A 19,039-nucleotide genomic window follows, 5' to 3' on the forward strand; every position below is an offset into this window, starting at 1 on the left:
TCTAGATAGTTTATTCCTTTTTTTACTGTTATAAACAACCCCCCAGTTCTCTTTTTCAGGCAGTCTTGCTGCTCAGTGTAATAGCCACAGCTTTCTTTAGCTTGTTGCATGGCCCAGGCTGGCCTTGAGCTTGTGTTGCTTCTACCCTGTGCATGAGATAGGTTTTGCAGGCTGTGTATTTCCAGGAAGTTTTCCATTTTAGCTAGGGTGTCCAATAGGGTGGCATTTTCCGGAAAACTGGTTGTGACATCTCCTGTGTCATTTCTGATTTTAGCTGAGTCCCTTACCCTTTTAAATTAGTACCTGTACCTAAAAAGTTTGCCATTTTCTTGATCTTTTAAGAAAATTAACTCTTAGTGTTATTGAATCCTTATTTTTTTAAATTTCTGTTATAATCCTAATATTTCCTCCTATTTGAAGGCTTTGGGTTAAGGTTTTTTTCTTTTCTAATTTCTAAGGGTTTAAGTTAGGTTGTTGACTTGATTTTTCATTTTTTAGACTCGTATAACCAGAACATTTTATTATGTTACAATTTTTCAGTGTTTTCTAAGTCTGTTGTGTATTTTTTTGATCCATTGGTTAAAGTGTTGTTTAGTTTCCCATTTTTGCATTAGCATGGCTATTTTGTGACGTGCTTTCTGATGGTTTATAGTCCTTTTCTTAATTTCTCCTTTTATTGCCTTTCTTTGTGATTTGATTGTCTTTGGTTGTTGCACTATGCTTTGATTGTTTTTCTTTATATTTTTAAATTTGCTACATTAAAAAATTATGTTACCATGCAACTTGAATAAATCCTTTTTTAATTATAATGTGCCACAGTAGTTCATTTAACCACAGTTTTACTTTCCTCAGGCTCAGTTACTTACAGTGTACTGTAGTATGCAAATAGTAAGTGGAAAATTCCAGAGATAAACCATCCATATTTTTTATTTTGTGTAGTAATCTATGTAGTATAATGAAATCTTGTGCCAGTTGCTCCATCCCTACATGGCTACTCTTTATTCTGAGCATCTGTGGTGTGTCTGATATGCAATAGGTCTTTAGTAGCTGTGGCTCTTAGTATATACAGATTTAGCACTGTCTACTATTGAAGACATCCACCATGAAAGTCTTGGAAACAATGTGTTTGTATTTTGAGCCTATGATAACAAATTTGACTGCATACAAGAACTCTATTCTTATTCCCTCCATACATTTTTTATTAATGTTCCAGTTTTTGCCCTTTTTACATTATCATTAACAAATTACTGTAGTTTGTAGTTGTTTTCAAGGTTTATGTCTTTATACAGCACTTGAAAACAGTGAATTTGCTAACATTACATTAATGAACTAATCTTTATTTGCCTGTATAATTGTCTTTATTGGTGGGCTTTATGCTTACACGCTTACTCATGTTGCTAATTAGTTTACTTTCTTTTGACTGGGGAAATCCCTGCAGCATTTCTTTTGAGTCAGGTCTAGTGACTGTGCACTCCTGCAGCTTGTGAGTGCCTGGGAAAGGCCTTCACTTTCATAGAGGAAAGCTTTGTAGGGCATAATATTCATGGCAGTGCTTTGAATATATCCTCCTACTCTCTTCTGGCCTGACAGGGTGCTGCAGAGAATTCTCCTGGAAGTCTTGTGGAGGCTCCTCTCTATGTTAGTTACTTTACTTTTTTTTTTTTTAAATCTCAAAGCCCTCTTTTGACAGTATGATTCATAATGTGTTGCAGCATAGCTCTCTTTTCATTTGGTTTGTTTGGAATTCTTCAAGCTACATAAATCTGGATGTTCTTTTGTGAGCAGATTCTTGTAAGCAGTTTTGCTGCCCATTTCTGTCTTTTCTTTTTCAATACAATAATGCACGATGGTCAGCTTGATGGTATTTTGCAGTACTTAATGGTCCCTTTAACCTCCCCCCAATTTCTTTTTAGTTTTGCTTCTCAAACTGGATAATTTCAAATGTATGATTTTGAGGTTATTAATTCTTTTTGTGTACTTCATAGTGGATGATGTTGAGGCCCTCTAGTTAATTAAAAAGAAACACATCACAGATTTATTTATTTATTTAGTCTCTCTCTCTCTCTCTCTCTCTCTGTGTGTGTGTGTGTGTGTGTGTATGTATGAAGGTAGGTACATGTATAGATATGGATATCTCTGTGTGTGAAGGCCAGAAGAGGGTGTTGATCTCTTAGAGCTGGATTTCAGGCATGTTTGTGGAACTTTTGGCTCATTACATGAGTGACAGGATACACATGTAAGTCGTTATGATGGAGCAGCCAGTTCTCTTAACTGCTGAGCTATCTATCCCCAGCCATCCCTCTAGTTAATTTTTTAGTTCAGTTATTATACTCTTTAGCCCAATTTTTGTTTTACTTTAAAAATATTTCATATCCAGTTATTAAAACTTTTATTTTTTATGCTCAATTTTCCAAACCTATTGAGTATTTTGTTGATACTTATTATATATTTTTGACAGAGTTTTTGAGTCCCATTTCATAGCTCAGGCTGATCTAGAACTCACTTTGTAGTCTAGGCTGGTCTTAAACTCCAGGCAGTCCTCTGGTCTCAGCTTACTGGGTCCTGAGATTATAGGTAAGAACCACCATGCTGGGTGCAGGCCATTCTTAGACTTCTGTTTCTTACTATTAGTTTCAGAAGCTTGATTTCTTCTGTTGTTTGGGCATTGTATTCAATCCTCAACACTGTGTGTTGGTTTCTGTGTATTTGGAAAACAACCCTGTCCCCAGTCTCTCTGCCTTATTTCTATGTCCAGTGGAAGATCTTTAATAATTGGGTGAAGCAGAGATTCTGGGGCCATTGCAAACCTTTTCTGTGGATGTATCCTCTGACCTTTATGTACAGTCTCCTAAAGATCATTTTGCTTATGCTTTCCTGTTTGAATAAGCTTGAAACCTCCTACTTCCATCAGTGCTGCTCCTGTACTTTGGGTCCTATGGGGCAGTAGCACCCTGACCCAACTTTGCTTTTCTGTTTTTATCTTCCCTTGTGCAACTAGGTTCTATTTGATCCCATTATAACATCAAAACAGGTTAAATAAGTACTTGGGAAGCTCTTGAAACTGTGTGAAGATCAGACTTATTCTTATCTTCTCTTTGGCACCCTGATATTGATCCACCCCTTTACTAATTGGGCATGTGTACAACTGTACATGAGCTTTCTATGACCTTGTCCAATGTACCAGTTGTCCAATGTACAAAAGCATCAGGACTAGGTGTTGCATCACAAAGATACTTGAAGGGATGGTTTTCCTCCTATTCATTGTTGGACATTTTCACTGACCTCTAGTTCAATTACTAAAAATCTGAGGCTGTCTGTACCTACTTTCAAGTTCAAGTTAGTTGTATGTCCAGTTGAAGACAGCTTCATGACTTGGAATGAAACTTCTGTGCCTAGTATCTGTTTCTTGTGCCAGCCAGATTTTAACAATGGTATTGACCTCCTCCCATAATTGGCATAATTGCCTTCATGAGAAGCTGGCCTCTGTATGTCTCTGCTTTCCTTGGCCTTTATTGGGGGCATGTTTTAGGAACTCCTTACTGAGTGTAGTTTTGGATATGTTGAATTGGAGGCAGTGGTGTTCAGTTTGTATTGTGATGGAGTTGGAGTTGCAGGCTAAGAGTTGTGGTAGGAGATTTCTTGTCCTACCTTCCAGTTCCTGAATAACCACTCTAAAGCTTAATATTAATTATGTTTGGCCAATGGGTCAGTCATTACCATCTAGCTCTTAAAACAAATTAATCCATTTTTATTAACCTGTGTTGCCCTGTGGGTCATGGCTTTTACCTGTCTGCAGACATGTTGTTTCTTGGGCAGCCGGATGGCATGTCCCTGACTCCACCTCCTTTCTCCTTGTAACTCTGTTTGATTTCCTGTCTAGCTATATTCTGCCTGGCCATTGGCTCAAACAGCTTTATTTGTTAACCAATACAAGAAAATACACATTTGCAGCATACAGAAGGACAATTTGAGCCAGGGTTGCAGATTTGGTGATTAAAGCTTCCCCTTGCTATTTGAAATAATAATAGTATATTGATTGGGTTAACCAGGAAAAGCAGATAAAATTAAAATACTTGAGGTTAAATGAAGAAGCCTAGGATCATAGCTTTTATAGGGTGGGGGAAGAGAGAGAGAGAAAAAAGAAAAAAGCTACTCATGGATAGTGTGAAGGACAGGTCTGCAGGGTAAGATGAGTGAAAATTATCTTGTAGTTACTTGTAGGGATCTTTTCAGAAGATTTATTGTGAAGGAGAAACAGTTGCTTGATAGCTAGAAGCAGGTACATATGAATTAATAGTTTGTCCTTTTATGTACACTCCTGTGCAATAAATAGATAAACGTTTCAGGCTTCCTTTTTTATTAATATTTTCTAAGAGAAGTACTTTTAATATTTAACCATTTTTCAATTTTTAACTACAGCTCTTTTTGTGATTGTTTAATCAATTCTGAAAAAAGAATAGGCCAGTGCTTAGTGTATCAGGTGTATCTTTCTATAAACCAAATTTTAAATGCTGTACAAAGTCAAGCATGTTGGCTAATGAAGTTATCCTCAAATTATTGACTGTCTGTTTTTCCTCTTTGCTTTTAACTATTTTCACAGCTGGAAGGCTGTATAGACATATAAAAAATAAGTATTTTTCTTCAACACAACTTATTCAGACATTCAGCATTCCTTAGTAACCAACCCAAAGGATGTTGTGTTATTAGTCTTATTTTACCCCAGAGCCTACATTACTTTAGTACTGTCATTTTGATTTTAGTAGTTTTCCTTTGGTGGCCTTCATTTTAAAGTTTGCCTTGTTTATTTATTGTGTTTGAGTATTGTGAGGGTCACACAGGATGCATGTGGGAGACAGAGGAGAACTTTGTGTAACTAGATCTCTTTCCACCTTTACGTGGGTTCCGGGTATGAAATTCAAGCATGCCCCTACATTGGTGGCAACAAGCATATTTTCTGTTGAGCTGTCCCTTCTGTCCTTTTCAGATATTCTTATGGCTTGGAGTTTGTGAAGGAAAGAAATTCTGATATAGTTTATGGTTGAACATTAGTTATTTAAACTAAACATACGGATGCCCTCCCAACTTACCTTTGGAAAGTAAGTTCCGAAAAACTGTAGGTTTCTTAATCCTTGTATATACTCTTTTTTTTTCTGTACTCCCATGCTGATGACAAAGTCCAATTAATTGTTTATTTCTAGGTTTTCTATTTATAGCTGCTAAACAAAGACTGGTAGAGTGTTTATGCTTACTAGACAGTTTCTGTTGAAGCTGTTGCTCAGGCTATAGGTATTAAGGCATGTATGAAAAACTATAGCCTAATGTGTAATATTAGAGAATAGTGTTTATGATCTTTCATATTAGAGAAGAACCTTTTTTGGTAACATCTATTAAAAGAATTTCCCTTTTCTAGACTTACAATTAATTTTTTAAAAAGCATGTATATGGTTTTTTTGTCTTCATGAATCTCTGTGTACTAAGTGTGTGGCCTGCTGTACATGGAGGAAAGAGGAGGGAAGATGATCCCTTCCTTGGAGCTGGAATTAGAGGTGCTTATAAGCTACCATATGGGTTCTGGGAATTGTTCTTGGAACAACAGCAGCCAGTGCTCTTAACTGCTAAGCTATCTCCCCAGCCCCTAGACATACAGCATTTTGTCTGAATTAACAAGATTTATATTTAAATTTACAGCTTCTGTGTCCTGTGGTTTATAATATGGTTTCAAATTAATTGAAACTTTAAACAACTATGAAGTTTTGTTATTTTATATATTCTAAGGTTTCATCTTGAATGTAACAAAATTTTCTAACCTGAAGACAAAGTTTCTTTAAGAATGTACACTCCATTTACTCTTTCCTTAACACTTGGAAAAAAGAAAGGAAGACAAACGATTTAAATGCATGTGGTTAGAATCTCACTTGAAAATAGCATTTGTTTTTAAGGAAATATATGGCCAGCTGGAGAGATGGTTCAGCAATTAAGAACTCTATTTGCTCTTCCAGAGGTCCTGAGTTCAATTCCCAGCAATCATATGGTGGCTCACAGCTGTCTATAGTGGGATCTGATGCCCTCTCTGGCATAAAGTTTCACATGCAGATAGGGTGCTCATATACATAAATATAAATAAACACTTGAAAGGAATAATATGGCCTACATGTGTCATTATACTTACTATTTAATGAAATGAAATAAAATATGAACAGTAAAATGGTCTTACATTTATATCCATGAATATTCTCCTTCTGTATAGTGAATCAAAATCATTGTGAGCTATCATCATTTATAAAGGCAGGCAATCCTAGATCACATTATCTGTTATGTGAGTTCTCCATAGTTTACCTGGTACTCTTTTGTCTTTTCATTAGAGAACATTACACTGGAAAGCCCCGAATGAGGTCCCATTCCATGAGTCCAACTTATAAAGAAGACAGACAACATATTGCTTCAAAGATCTGCGTAAGATTGGATTTCACTTCTGTTTTGTGTCTTAAAAAGATCCCACAGTTTGTTTCATATTGTCAAAGTTCCAATTAGTATTTAAAAGTCTGAAGTTAAAAATGGAGTGTGAAGGTTTTGGTGGATGTATTGATGTCATAAAGAGTGACATGATTCTGCTTGCTCTCTGATGCTGAGCTATGCTGGCCAGCCCATCATTTCTCCTGAGCATCTAAGAGTGATGCTGAAACAACCTATTTTTCATTCTTTTTCTCTTTACTAAGTACATTAATTGAGGAGTAATTAGACCCCTCTGATCATAAAATTAAGACTGAATTAATTTATAGTGATGAAGGAAATGCTGCTTTTTAAAAATAAAGATAAACTGTTTATATATTCAGATACAAATGTCTCTTGAATCAGTGTGCTTACCCTAGACTGATTTGAACAAGCTGTGAAAAGGGAGAAAGTGTTCTTATGTGCAGTCATTATTACCTAATGCTGGCTGTCTTGGGCTGTGTGCCTTTGAGTTACAAGGAAGATAATGAACTCACAAATAAGGCATACAATGGTCAGGAGCCACAGTAGAAGTCATCACAAATTGTTAAGGATAGACAGAATAGAAGCTCCTTATATTTGGTTGAACAGAGACTAGGGGAAGTCAGCAGAAGGCTCAGAACAGTTCATTGCTGTGTTTAGTGTAAGTGTCACAGGTAGGTAGATCCACTGACTCAATGTTTAGCAGCAAGGTGCTCCAAAAGCAGAAACATGCACTGGCAGCAGAGCCTGTCTCAGAAGACAGCACCAGGTTTGTGGAACAGTTGTTACTTTATGTGGCTGGATCTAGAGCACTGAGATCATTGGTTGTTTCTTTGCATAGCTCCTAGGCTGTCTTTAATTGATTAGTTTTAATTTGGTTGATAAATGTGTAATATTATGAATTATAAAGGAGGAGAGTAAAGAGTCACATAATTACATTTTCATGATGCGAGTCTCTAGTTTATTTCTTTTTATACAGTGTATGAGTGAGAATTAATTTAAGAACAAAGAGCTTCTTGGACATCAACACAAAATTTCCCTGTTAACTAATTTTAAGGAGAGTAAATAATTCATCTTTTCAAGTTCCCTCCCTGCTTTCAAGCTACTGTGGTGCACCACAATTAAAACTTTGTACAAGAAACCTGAAGAATCTGGATTAATTTTCAAATATTCTTTTGATTTTTTTGAAATCTAGTTACTTTGTGAATATATTGTTAAGTCATCTCATTGCCTTAAGCATCTTAATAAACAGTCATTAGTTAGAGTTGAGGCTAGCTTATTGTAACAACCCTGTCCTCTGTGGCCAATACCACATCACCAAATAAGTACATAAAATGCTCATTACTTTGAATGACTTACATTTTGTCTTGCTTTATTTTCTTCCTCTTATTCCCCTTCCCTTCCTCCCTTCTCTTTTGTTTTTTTCTATTGTTTCTTATTTTATTTATTTCCTCCTTTCTTCTTAAATTGTTTTATTTTGTATTTCAGGAAATTCATTCAAAGGAGTCTCCTGTCTCTTTAGATGACAGCGACATCGAAGCTCGCTTGAATAGTTGGAATCTTGGGGTAAAACCAATATTTGTTTTATATGCGTATCAATGTGGCAGGGTCAGATCGTGTATAGAAAATATCTAAATTCATGTAATTCTATTCAGTGAACATTGATTATTAAACATCTATTACTGTTTTGGCCCTGAAAGGATTTTTAAGTAAGAGAATGTTCCAAAGAAATGTAAAATGTCCTTGGTCAACTTTCTTGTTAATGAAATAAGTCAGGCGCATGAAATATCACAGAAATACCAAACTAAATTATATGCAAAGTTGAGTAGGGTTGCCTGTCACTTAACAGCATTGCCGCATCCTACATTCTGTGATATCATCAGGTGATTTCCTTGCTGTGTAAATTAACCACTGACTTTATGGAGAGGTATGATAAAGCAAAATGCATGAGGCCAATGCTGGCTTATTAGGACAACTTAAAAAAAACTTCTTTATTTTTTTTTCTTCCTTGTTTTTTTGTAAAGAGGTGAATGAAAAAGTATGATGTCTATGATACCACTTTGGTGATGGGAACATTTCAGTGCTATAATACTATGGAAGCATCATTTTACAAATGCTTCATTGTTCATGGTATTGTTATGTGGCTTGTGAATGTGTTATGGTAGAGGGGAAAGAAGGGAGTGAGAACATGAGGAAAGTCAGATTAAAAAAAAAGAAGAAGAAAAACTCAAGGAAACTACATGAATGAGTAGCTATGATAGACAGAGATTTTCATGTATAATTGTCACCATGGACATGGGTTTCTTCTCTAGGTTCTTGGTTTAGTAGATGAAAGAACTTAAAATATGTCCCAAAAGGGAACTTGAGGATGATTAATTGGAGTTCAAGAGGGAAAATGAGCCCTGAATGACAGGTGAGGCAAGCTGGAGATCTTGGCAGCTACCATATGTAAGGAGTGGGGACAGCTCTTTCACTAGACATCAGGAAGGTAACAGGTCTGCAGTGACAATCTGTGAGAGCTGCCCTGTAGTGGCCATGTGATTTGTAAAGATCCAGAGGATGTTTACATACTGGCACTTACGTGCCCCAGATGGTACCTGAGGAGCAGATGGCTTTAGTGGACTCCTTGGCATTCCTTTCTGCCTGATGGCCCTTCTCATAAACGGCGGAAGTATTTGAATAGGTGGACAGGAGAAATTTATATAGATGTGAAAAAGATTTGTTAGTGTAAGTGAACCAAACTGATTGCATGGGATTGTTTCCAGTTACTATTATCTAGAGATTGGTTGGTAGTGTTGATAGGCTGGACTGTATTAGGTATTAAATTGAGAATTTCAATGTTTTCATTTGCTCTTTAAGACAGGGTCTCATTATGTAGCCTTGGCTGGCCTAGAACTTAGTGTGTAGATCAGGCTGGTCTCAAACTTGTAGGTAATCTTTCTGCCCCTGCACATAGAGTGTTGAGATAAAGGTGTGCTCTGCCACACTGGCTGAGAAGCTTCTCTTTTGGATTCTGGTTTTAATGAGACCTGTAGGTTTCCCCCCTCTCCTTTCATATTCTATTTCATATATACCATTCATTTGCTTTGAAGACATTAAAAAGGATTTCAAGTGATTTTCAATATGCTTTTGCCACTTAAGAATTTATATCCCAGCACTGTAAGAATAAAAAGAATTTGAAATTTTAAAGATATGAAAATCAGAGGAATAAAGTCTCAAAATGTTAACATGAAGATTAACATTGTTATTACAGGCGAGGTCCTGAAATCTATCTGAAAATCTAAAATCTAAAGGCTCTCCAATTGGAATCTTTGAGTGCCATTGGCACTCAGAATATTTAAGAATTTAGAACATTTTGAATTTTTGATTTTTGGATTAGGTGTATTCTGTTGGTAAAGTTTATAGCACTATTTCAAATTTGAAACATTTATGATTTTGTACACACCACTACGAGATATTCGACCTGACTATATCTTTCTTTTTTTCTATATGACTTTACAACATTCAAAATTTAAATTAAATTGGAAGATATTATAAATTCTGTATGACTTACAGCTTTGAATTTTATCTAATTTATAAGCATTAGTTTTTCTTTTGCACATGTAGTCTAAAATTGAAGTATTCTCTACTTTTGCTGGACAGCCAAGTTGCTCTCAGTTTGTTGCTAAATATGAGTTCTTAACCAGAATCATTGTATTTGTATTTTGTTTCTGAGATTATACTGAAACTTGGGTACCATTCAGATGGTTTGTACCAGTTTCCACCAGCCATCAAGCTATCCATTTCTCACTCATCCTAGTCTCTAACAAAATGCTTTAGGCAAATTTTGTTATTGATAATAGGAAGGCTATACTACATGTGAGTAGACACAAAGAAGGTTAACTAATCACCCATTGTGTATTGAGAGTGCAGTGTGTGTTAGTGTGGCTGCTGTTGAATGGGAAGAGCCAGAAGGAAAAGCTGTGAAAGGGTAAAGGATGCTCAGAGACTGACCGCACTAGGACTTGGAATATTGGCTTAGTCAGTTAGTTGACTGTCAGGTAGAGGAACTTGTTTTAAAGCAGAATTTTATTTTAGACTGGTGGAGTTCCAAAGGATGGTTAAAATTAATTGTAGAATTAAAGGCTTGGAGCTCATGAAATTCAAGGTCTGCAGGCATCCTTTGGAGGTGTTGGGAAGATGCAAGAGCAGCTCTCGTTTCCAGAGACTGCATAGAGTGGGGCTGGTGGGGATGTGAAGAGGAAGAGTGTCTGTCCTGGGTGGACAGTTAGAAGCATGGAAACTGGATGTGAAATGAAAATAATGTGACTCTCCTATTCATTTTGGGAATGTGCTAGTCACAGAAAAGGGAAGAAGAACTGTTGGGCAGGGGGATAATAAGCCCAAAGGAAAACATTTCATGTTTGAAGGTACAGGGATATTGCTGTTGGAAGGAAGTCCTGTTGCCAGCATGGGAGCACAGGAAACCCCACGGAAGGACAGATGGCCTCTGCCAGAGAGCAGCATCAAAGAAGAAATGAACCCTGATGCTTTTCTTTTAAACTTGCCTTTGCCCCGAGCCGTCTGGAGATTTGGCTACACATTTCTTAGTACCTTTTTTCATGATTATTTAACTCTTCAGAGAATTACATCTTTCACATAAGAAAATATTTTTAAAATATCTAAAATATTTTGATGTAATGCTTTAAAACTAGTCCTGCTTGGGAATTTGTTTTACCATTTTGTTATTCAACAGATTTACAAATTATATAAATAGAAAGACTTTACACTCTTACAGACTTACAATGTATGCACATTAACCAGGCTAACCTGTATCTCTTCATCAGAGTGGAATAAACTATTCAGTTAGTAGAAAGCCAGGGGTTTGTTTTCTTTTCATTGCAGTCTCATCTGTCTGAATAGCTCTGTTTTCTTTGTTCTCTGAAGAAGCAGCTAGAGCTGATCTGTGCTGTGAGGTGAGGCTGCATTCTTGACACTGCCGGCATCATCGTCAGTGCCTTCTTCCTTCTGATGTTTTGATGTGCTAGACTCTGGATTTTCTAGAATTTGTTAAATACATTTTTTAAGTATACGTTCTTTTTTTCAGGAATATGTTAATTTTTTTAGTATATACTTCAAGTAGAAATTTTAAAAAAAGTAGCAATGAGAGTTTTATCTCTCATTTTTAAAATAGTTCACTTTCAACCATTAGTTTTTTGCAGTCTTGCTTGTGGTTGTGATTGCTTAGTTCTTCCTTTATTATTATCTAGTATAATGCTTCTATAACCTTATTATAAGTTCTTAACATTCTTTCTTCTGCCTGGTCAGTGCACTGGTGATGTTCTCCATGGAGTTTTGTTTGATTTTATATTGACCTTTTCATCTCTATGTTTTCCTTTCAGGATTTGTATCTCCTCTGATTTCTTGTCCATGCTGTTAACTTGTATGCCCAGGTCTTTATCTTCCTTTAGTACTTCATCTCTGTTTATTTGAATCCTCCTCGACATTGTTGCTTATTCTTCAAATTACGTTTGAATTCTCAAGCATTCCATGCATTTCAACATCTTTGGAGCCAGTTATTAAAAACCTGTGAGCTTCTAGTGGAAGCAAGATTCCTTGCTTTTTCGTATGTATTGTACTCTGAGTTTCTACTTGCACATCTGTGGGGATGATTAGGTCTTCTAGATTTAATTAAAGGCCTTATTAATGAACACCCTTTTAGTTCCCAGTACCACTCAGAGAGGAGAAAAACTGCCACTATAGCAACAGCATCCAAATAAAATGGATATAGAAATACAATTAAACTCAGATAAAGCAAGCTGCTTCATCATCACAGGTGGTTATAAGCTGCTGAATGAGTACTGAGAATTGGACCCAAGTCCTCTAAAGAGCAGCTGGTGCTCTTAATTGCTGAACTATCTCCTTAGCTCCAATAGATACTTCCTTATGGGTTTCTAGAATGTGTTGATGAATTTTTTATGAGTAACTTTAACAACCAATGGCAGTTACTATCATAAAACAAATTAGCAGGCCTCTCATTCCTTTATATGTTTTCTATGGCTAGAGGTACAGGGGAAAATTTTTATGCTGACAGAATTAAAAGCTTCCAGTACATGAATTGCAGTACCAGAAACATACTCATTACTGTTTGTTTAAAAGAAAAATAACTCTGTTGGAAGACCATATTTTTTATCATAAAATATATTAGTTATCCCTTATATCGGGATTGCATTGATAATATTTGAGACCATTCATTCAGATTTGTGTTTTCTTTCCCCTGTTTTCTGCCATTTCTTTCTGGCTTTCTTTTCTTTGTCCTTTATGTACCTTCCTTCTAGTAATCTCACTGAAGGGATCGAGAAGGGCATGCCTGGCATTGGTTCATAGAGTGCCTTGAGCTGGGATAGTGTTCACTAAGGGCCATATCTGTACAGCTATTCCAGACAGTTTATTAGGGCAATCTGATTTTTTTCATTTATGTTAGAAATCATTGTCATCTTATGCCCTGATCTTGGGGAAACCAAGTTGACCATGCTGATGTATTGGACTGTTCTTTTTCCTGTGACATTCCCTCCCTGAATAAATATATCGGATTTTGTGAGTGGGACAAGTCACCTTAATGAGAGTCCTAGGGGCATTTATGCAATAATTTAATATTTTGGTAAGATAAGTTCCCTGAAATTTAAAACTGTCTGGACATATGTACTTACAATATTAAGATAATTACTGTGTGGAAAAACATGAGTGATTGTTTTCCAAACATTGTATGTTTTCTAATTTTATATTAAAATATTTTTTACTCATAAAAGCAAACACAGACATAAAAGTATTTATAGCATTTTCCCAAGCCTGCATTTGGGAAGTGAAACTACATTTGGAGTTTTATTTGAGAAACTAACATTAATGCCTTTTAAAAATGAGTATAAACTTCCATTTCATTCCACAATGAAATAACCCTCTTGAGCCTAGCTCCTGTAACTGAAAACTCTGGACAGAATATGGAGGGCAGCCACCTGGGATGCTGGAAAGTAAGCAAAGCAGGCCAGTGGGAGGGAGCAGGGGTAAGGCTGAAGGAGCAGTGTTCCCCTGGTGCCTGTCTGCATATTTGCTTTTCTTCTTTAACTCTCAGCTTTGATTGCAGGGTTGGCAAATTGGGGAATTGCGGAGCAGGCTTAGATGGTAAAAATCTACAGAGAAACCAATCTTTTCAGTTAGAGGTCTAGGAAATAGACCAGAAAAGCCAGTGGGAATATTCCCTCCCTCCCTCCTTCCCTTTCTCCCTCCCTCTCTTACTCTTTCCTTCCCTCCCTACCTCCCTGTCTCCCTCCCTCTCTTCTTCCTTCCTTCCCTCCTTCCTTCCTTCTTTTCTCTGGCCCTGACTCTAGTTCAGCCTAAGACAGTGTTGTGGTGCAGTAGCAGCTGATTGGTCCTGTCTGTCAGTGTAAAGCTAGGGAAAAGTGCCTCTGTTACATTGCAATGCAGGTTACATGTATTTCCCTTATATTTTCTCTCATTACTTGGCTCTGAGAGTGCTCCATAAATGGAGCTGTATGATATTCTAGATGACACAGACTTTGGGGAAGCTCAACATTCTGGCCTATGGGCCCAGAGAAGGAAATGTTCAGTGCTAATGTGTGGGGTAATCTGAGAAAGGAAAGAGAATTCTTTGTATAAAACAACACACATGTTGGCCTTTCTCCAAGGTGTCTTTATTAAGAACATACTCAGTAATATCATAGCAAAATTGTAGAGAATTGAATTATGATTTAAACTATTGCTATAGTCCTGGATGTTACCTCAATGATAGTTTTGTAGGGACATGAACAGTAGAACTGACATCAGAACTGTTTTCTATAAAAGGGGTAATGGAACTCGTAAGTGGCTCTAAAACCTGCCGGTTGTCCACTGAGAAACAAACCATACCTGTTGACATTTTCAAGTGTTACAACCTCACTGTAATGAGTGTAATTATAGTCCCTCAGATAAAAAAATCAAACTAGAGACCAGTAACAGAAATGATGTGGGCTAGGGATGCTAAGTAGTTAGAACTCTAGCTAGCATCCACATAGCTCTTGATTGGAAATTGAGAGAAGAGAGAGGAGTCTAATTTTCTTGGTCACACCTACGTTTAGTTATCACCAAAGCATAAAACTTGGCATGATGGTACACACCTATAATACCAGCATTTGGGAAACAAGGACAAGAGAGTTAAGAGTTAAAGATCACCCTTAGCTAGATCATGAGTTTGAAATCAACCTGGTCTATATTGTACTATGTCTTAAAAGCACACTTGGGAATTCCACAAATATTTGTCAATTAAGCAGCATACTTCTGAAAAATCCAAAAGCAGTTAGAAAATATTTTAACTTAATAAACAGTAAGTCAGAATTTGTGGGATCTAGCTAAAGTAGGTCTTCACGGAAAATTTACAGCATAGAATACTTATGACAGACGATAAGGTAGAGGAGTCTTATCTCTTGAATTAGCAGCATTAGGAGCCATACAGATCTGCTCTCTAGCCCAAGCAAGCACAGGTGATAAGAAACATGAACAATATCTACAAATAATCCTAGCCTAACGACACAGAGAAAATACTTATACACTTATTCAAGAAATCCATTTATAGTTTGTTAAGAACAACATAACTCAGCCTGGTGGTGGTGGCACACACCTTTAATCCCAGCACTCCGGAGGCAAAGGCAGGTGGATCTCTGTTATGAGCAGTTTCCTGCCAACCTGGTCCCAGAACCTCACCAGCCCCAAATAACATGCAGAGACAATGTATTAATTATGAAACTGTTGGTTGGTTACTAGTGTTTCTTATTGGCGTTTCCTCATGGTCTTATCTTACCAGAAAGAGGGTCTGCACCTCTTACTTCTCTCTCATCCTACACCTTGACTCCTCTTTACTACCTCTCCCAGAATCCTCCTTGTCTCCTAGCCCAATCTATCTTGCCTTCCTATTTGCCAATAGTGCTTTATTCATTAACCAATAAGAGAAACATATTTACAGAATGACACCTCTCATCATCGCCTCTTTTCTATCTAAAATATAAAGAAGGGATTTAACTTTAGCATAGTAAAATTACATATGACAAAATAGTTATCAAAGAAGAACTATAGTTAACATTTAGTCTGTTAACATTTAACAAGATTTAAAGGAAATATTACATCATCTATCCTATCTGTGTGAGTCTAAAGTCTTATATGTAACTTATCTTTAATCCTAACTAAAGAAAACTATAATCATAACTGTCTGTCTTCAACTATACCAAAGACCACAGAAGGATAGTATGTAAACTCCAGAAATGACAGAGACATCTTGCCATCTGGACAGTCATACAAAGTTCTTCTGTAAATTGGCTCGTTCCTCTTTGGCCCATAGGCCACAGTGTATCTGGCAGAGTTCTCAACAAAGCATGAAATTTCAAACTGTCCCACCTGTGTTGGCAGTTTGTCGGTCCCTTTCCTCTGTGTCCTGAAGAATGTCTGGCAGACTCTTCCATGAAGCAGGAAGCCTGTAGCACTGTCCATCTTGTTTCAACAGTCACTTTTCCGTGGGCCCTGCACGTCCAGTTTATACAGCATAAAGTCAAATAGTCAAGACAAGAGCAGTATCTTGCCCAAATGGCCAATCTTGCCATATTGGAAGCAAACTCCCTAACGAGTTTCTTCAATGTCCATCTTTCTTTCTGACACAGTTAATGTTGACAGGAGCAGTTATATCTCACTATCAAGAAAATCCCTAAACCATTTTAAATGCCATATTCTGTAGGTCTTTGAAAGGTTTGAAGAATGTCTATCCAATTGAAACATATCTCTATATATCTAGAAAACCTAATCAACCTAACTATAAGCTTTGACTCTCATAGGTAACTATCTACAATCTGTACTTAATTATATATTACATTTTAAAATGAGCTATATAAACACAATACCTAAACAAGAGGAGAAATATATATATCACAAAATTGGCCTTAAATTTGTATCAATACATGAAATTCCAATCCAAAACAAAATATTCATTTCTATACCATAATCCCCTTTTTACCTTTAAAAAGATTTATTGTGATCATTAACCATTTATAACCAACCCCATTTAAATGAAAACAAACATTTATAGGCAATATTTGGGAATTTGTCATTCTTTCCAAACTGCTTCCTGCTGGTTGAAGACACTGTAATACCATGGGAATCCTAAGAAGACGCAGAAATCCTGGCTGTAATCTACAAAGCTGCCTTGCCCCAGCTATTTTGAATGTTGGATCACCTGGGACATTGTTTCAGGAGGTCTTGCTTGATCAAGCCATGTTAATCTGGAAGGAATCCATAGCTTTTCATTTTCTGTGGAAACAAAAATAGAAATTCAGTAACCTGTCCTTAGACTTAAATTTTGAAGTCAAAGTATTTTTAAAATATGTAAGTTGGATTAATTCAGCAGCCTTGATAATCAAGTTATCAAGTGTATTTTAGCAGTTGTTCCTTCCTTAGCAATTGAGAATTTTAAAGACAATTCAATAGCACCCAGTATCCAGACTGTGTGTGCTTTCCATCTTTCCATCTGCACGTGTTTTTTTTTACTTTATTTCTTTTACTTTAGAGACAGGGTTTCTCTGTGTAACTTTTGCCTGTCCTGGAATTCTCCCTGTATACAAGGTTTGCTTTGAAATCACAGAGATCTGCTTGCCTCTGTCTCCTGAGTGCTGGGATTAAAGGTGTGTGCCACCACTGCCTGGCTACTTTTTTTCTTTTTAACCAAATATCTCCCACATACTGTAAAGGCCTTTTAGGTTTTACTTTATCTGAATCTGTCTTTATTGTATATCTCTACCTCTTTTTCTAGCCACAAGTTTTATATCTGCTAAACAGCATTGCTAAAATTAAAGCCTGGGCTATTTTAGCCATCATCTATCCAAGATGGCAGAAGTACATTTACTGCCAGCACTGAGAGCTGTGCTCATCGACTTGGTCAATGCTGCCATCCAGCAGCATGCTGCCAGCTTGGAGATGTGGTCACTGCCACTGCCAGCTCTCATACACACCATTCTTGTTTGGTGGTGGAGCCTCTTAAAGGAGCCCTTTGGTTTTTGCCACTTATGCCTAGTCAGGAAGACTCCCTTAAAGGAGCCACACAAATCTCTGCTTGTCTCTAGCAAAACAGAGCCCAACCTGGGAAAATGCTGCTACCAAGAAGCCTTGCTTGTTTCTGTTCTTTTTTTTTTCTTCCAAAATCCATTTTTAAGCTTTTGTCAAATTTTAAGTGGAAGTTCTTAATTGCAGACACCATTTTGTTGCGAGCACTTTCCAGCCAGTGTGGTTCCAGAGCCACATCAGTCCCAAAATAACACAGAGACACTGTATTAATTATAAAGCTCTTGGCTGGTAATCCTGCTGAAATCAATGTCATCCAAAGATGATTATATGTATGAACAATATTGTACCTACTGAAGAGTGATACCAAGTCTCTACCCTGTGAGTGAAACAAACTACACAAAAATAGTTCAGCTAAACTACAGAATAATTAAATAAGTAAGCAACAGCAATTACTTCTGAACAGAGGATTCAGAATCTATAGTTGTTATATTGTAAAATATATAGTTTTCAAGAAATCATACAAAATACATATATACAAAGAATTAACAGTGAGTGACCTGGTCATGGGAAAAAAGTTAGGCAGGAGAAACCTCTCAGAGATCCAGAGAGGCCAGATTTATTTAATTTCAAAGCAGCCATTATAAATATACTCAAAGAACAAAAGCAAACCAAACTATATGTAAAGATATGTATGTATGTATGTATGTACATATATGTACACACACACACACAGGTACATACATGTGAATTTAATCTGTAAAAGAAAAATGAACATTGTTTCAGAGAATATGGCATGCCTTTAAATATGTCTGAATAACATACACATAATGGAAGTACTATAATGAGAAGAGAAAAAGGATCAGGAAATATATTTGAAAATATAATGCCTGAAAAATTTCAAATTTGATGAAAAAAATTTCTGTGCATTCATAAAACCTAGTGAGCTTCAAATAAGGCTAAACATAAAGATAACTTCACGCATAGATACATTGCAGTAAACAGATTGGGAGAAAAAGTCGTAAAAGCAGTAAGAGAGAAGAAAAAAAAGTACTAAGTCACCAGACTGTCTAAAGAAACCAGAGCAAAGAGAACAACCTAACCCAAAGCAAGCAAATGAAGGAAATAGTGAAGATTAAAATAGAAACAGAAGAAGTTGAACACAGAAAAGCATGAGAAAAAAATAAATGAAGCTAGCAGCTGAATCTTTAAATGATGAATAAACTCAACACACATTTAACCAGACTAAGAATTAAAAAAAAACCCTGCTAATATTAGTATTGAAAGAGGAGATAGACTGCAGAACCTATAGATGTTCAAAATCAAATAAAGAATTACTGCGGATAACTCGGTGAGCATAAATTTGACTGTAGATAAAAGGAACAGAGTCCTTCAGCAACCTGAAATTACTCAAAAGAGGACTCTAAATAGTTGTACAGTTATTAAATAGAATGAACTTGTAGTTAAAAATCTTCCACTGAAGAAACTCCAGTCATAG

General features: G+C 36.5%; 1 protein-coding gene across 1 annotated transcript in view; it reads left to right on the plus strand.

Annotated features, from left to right (window-relative positions):
• The window catches only part of Cep112 (centrosomal protein 112), a 382,234-nt gene that overhangs the window by 46,139 nt on the left and 317,056 nt on the right, over positions 1-19,039 (plus strand). Inside the window, exons 6-7 of the mRNA XM_051182944.1 lie at positions 6,363-6,453; positions 7,960-8,037. Of these exons, the coding sequence (XP_051038901.1) occupies positions 6,363-6,453; positions 7,960-8,037 (169 nt within the window). The remainder of the gene's footprint in view (positions 1-6,362; positions 6,454-7,959; positions 8,038-19,039) is intronic.

Source organism: Phodopus roborovskii, unplaced genomic scaffold (genome assembly GCF_943737965.1).
Source record: "Phodopus roborovskii unplaced genomic scaffold, PHOROB, whole genome shotgun sequence".
Lineage (NCBI taxonomy): Eukaryota > Metazoa > Chordata > Mammalia > Rodentia > Cricetidae > Phodopus > Phodopus roborovskii.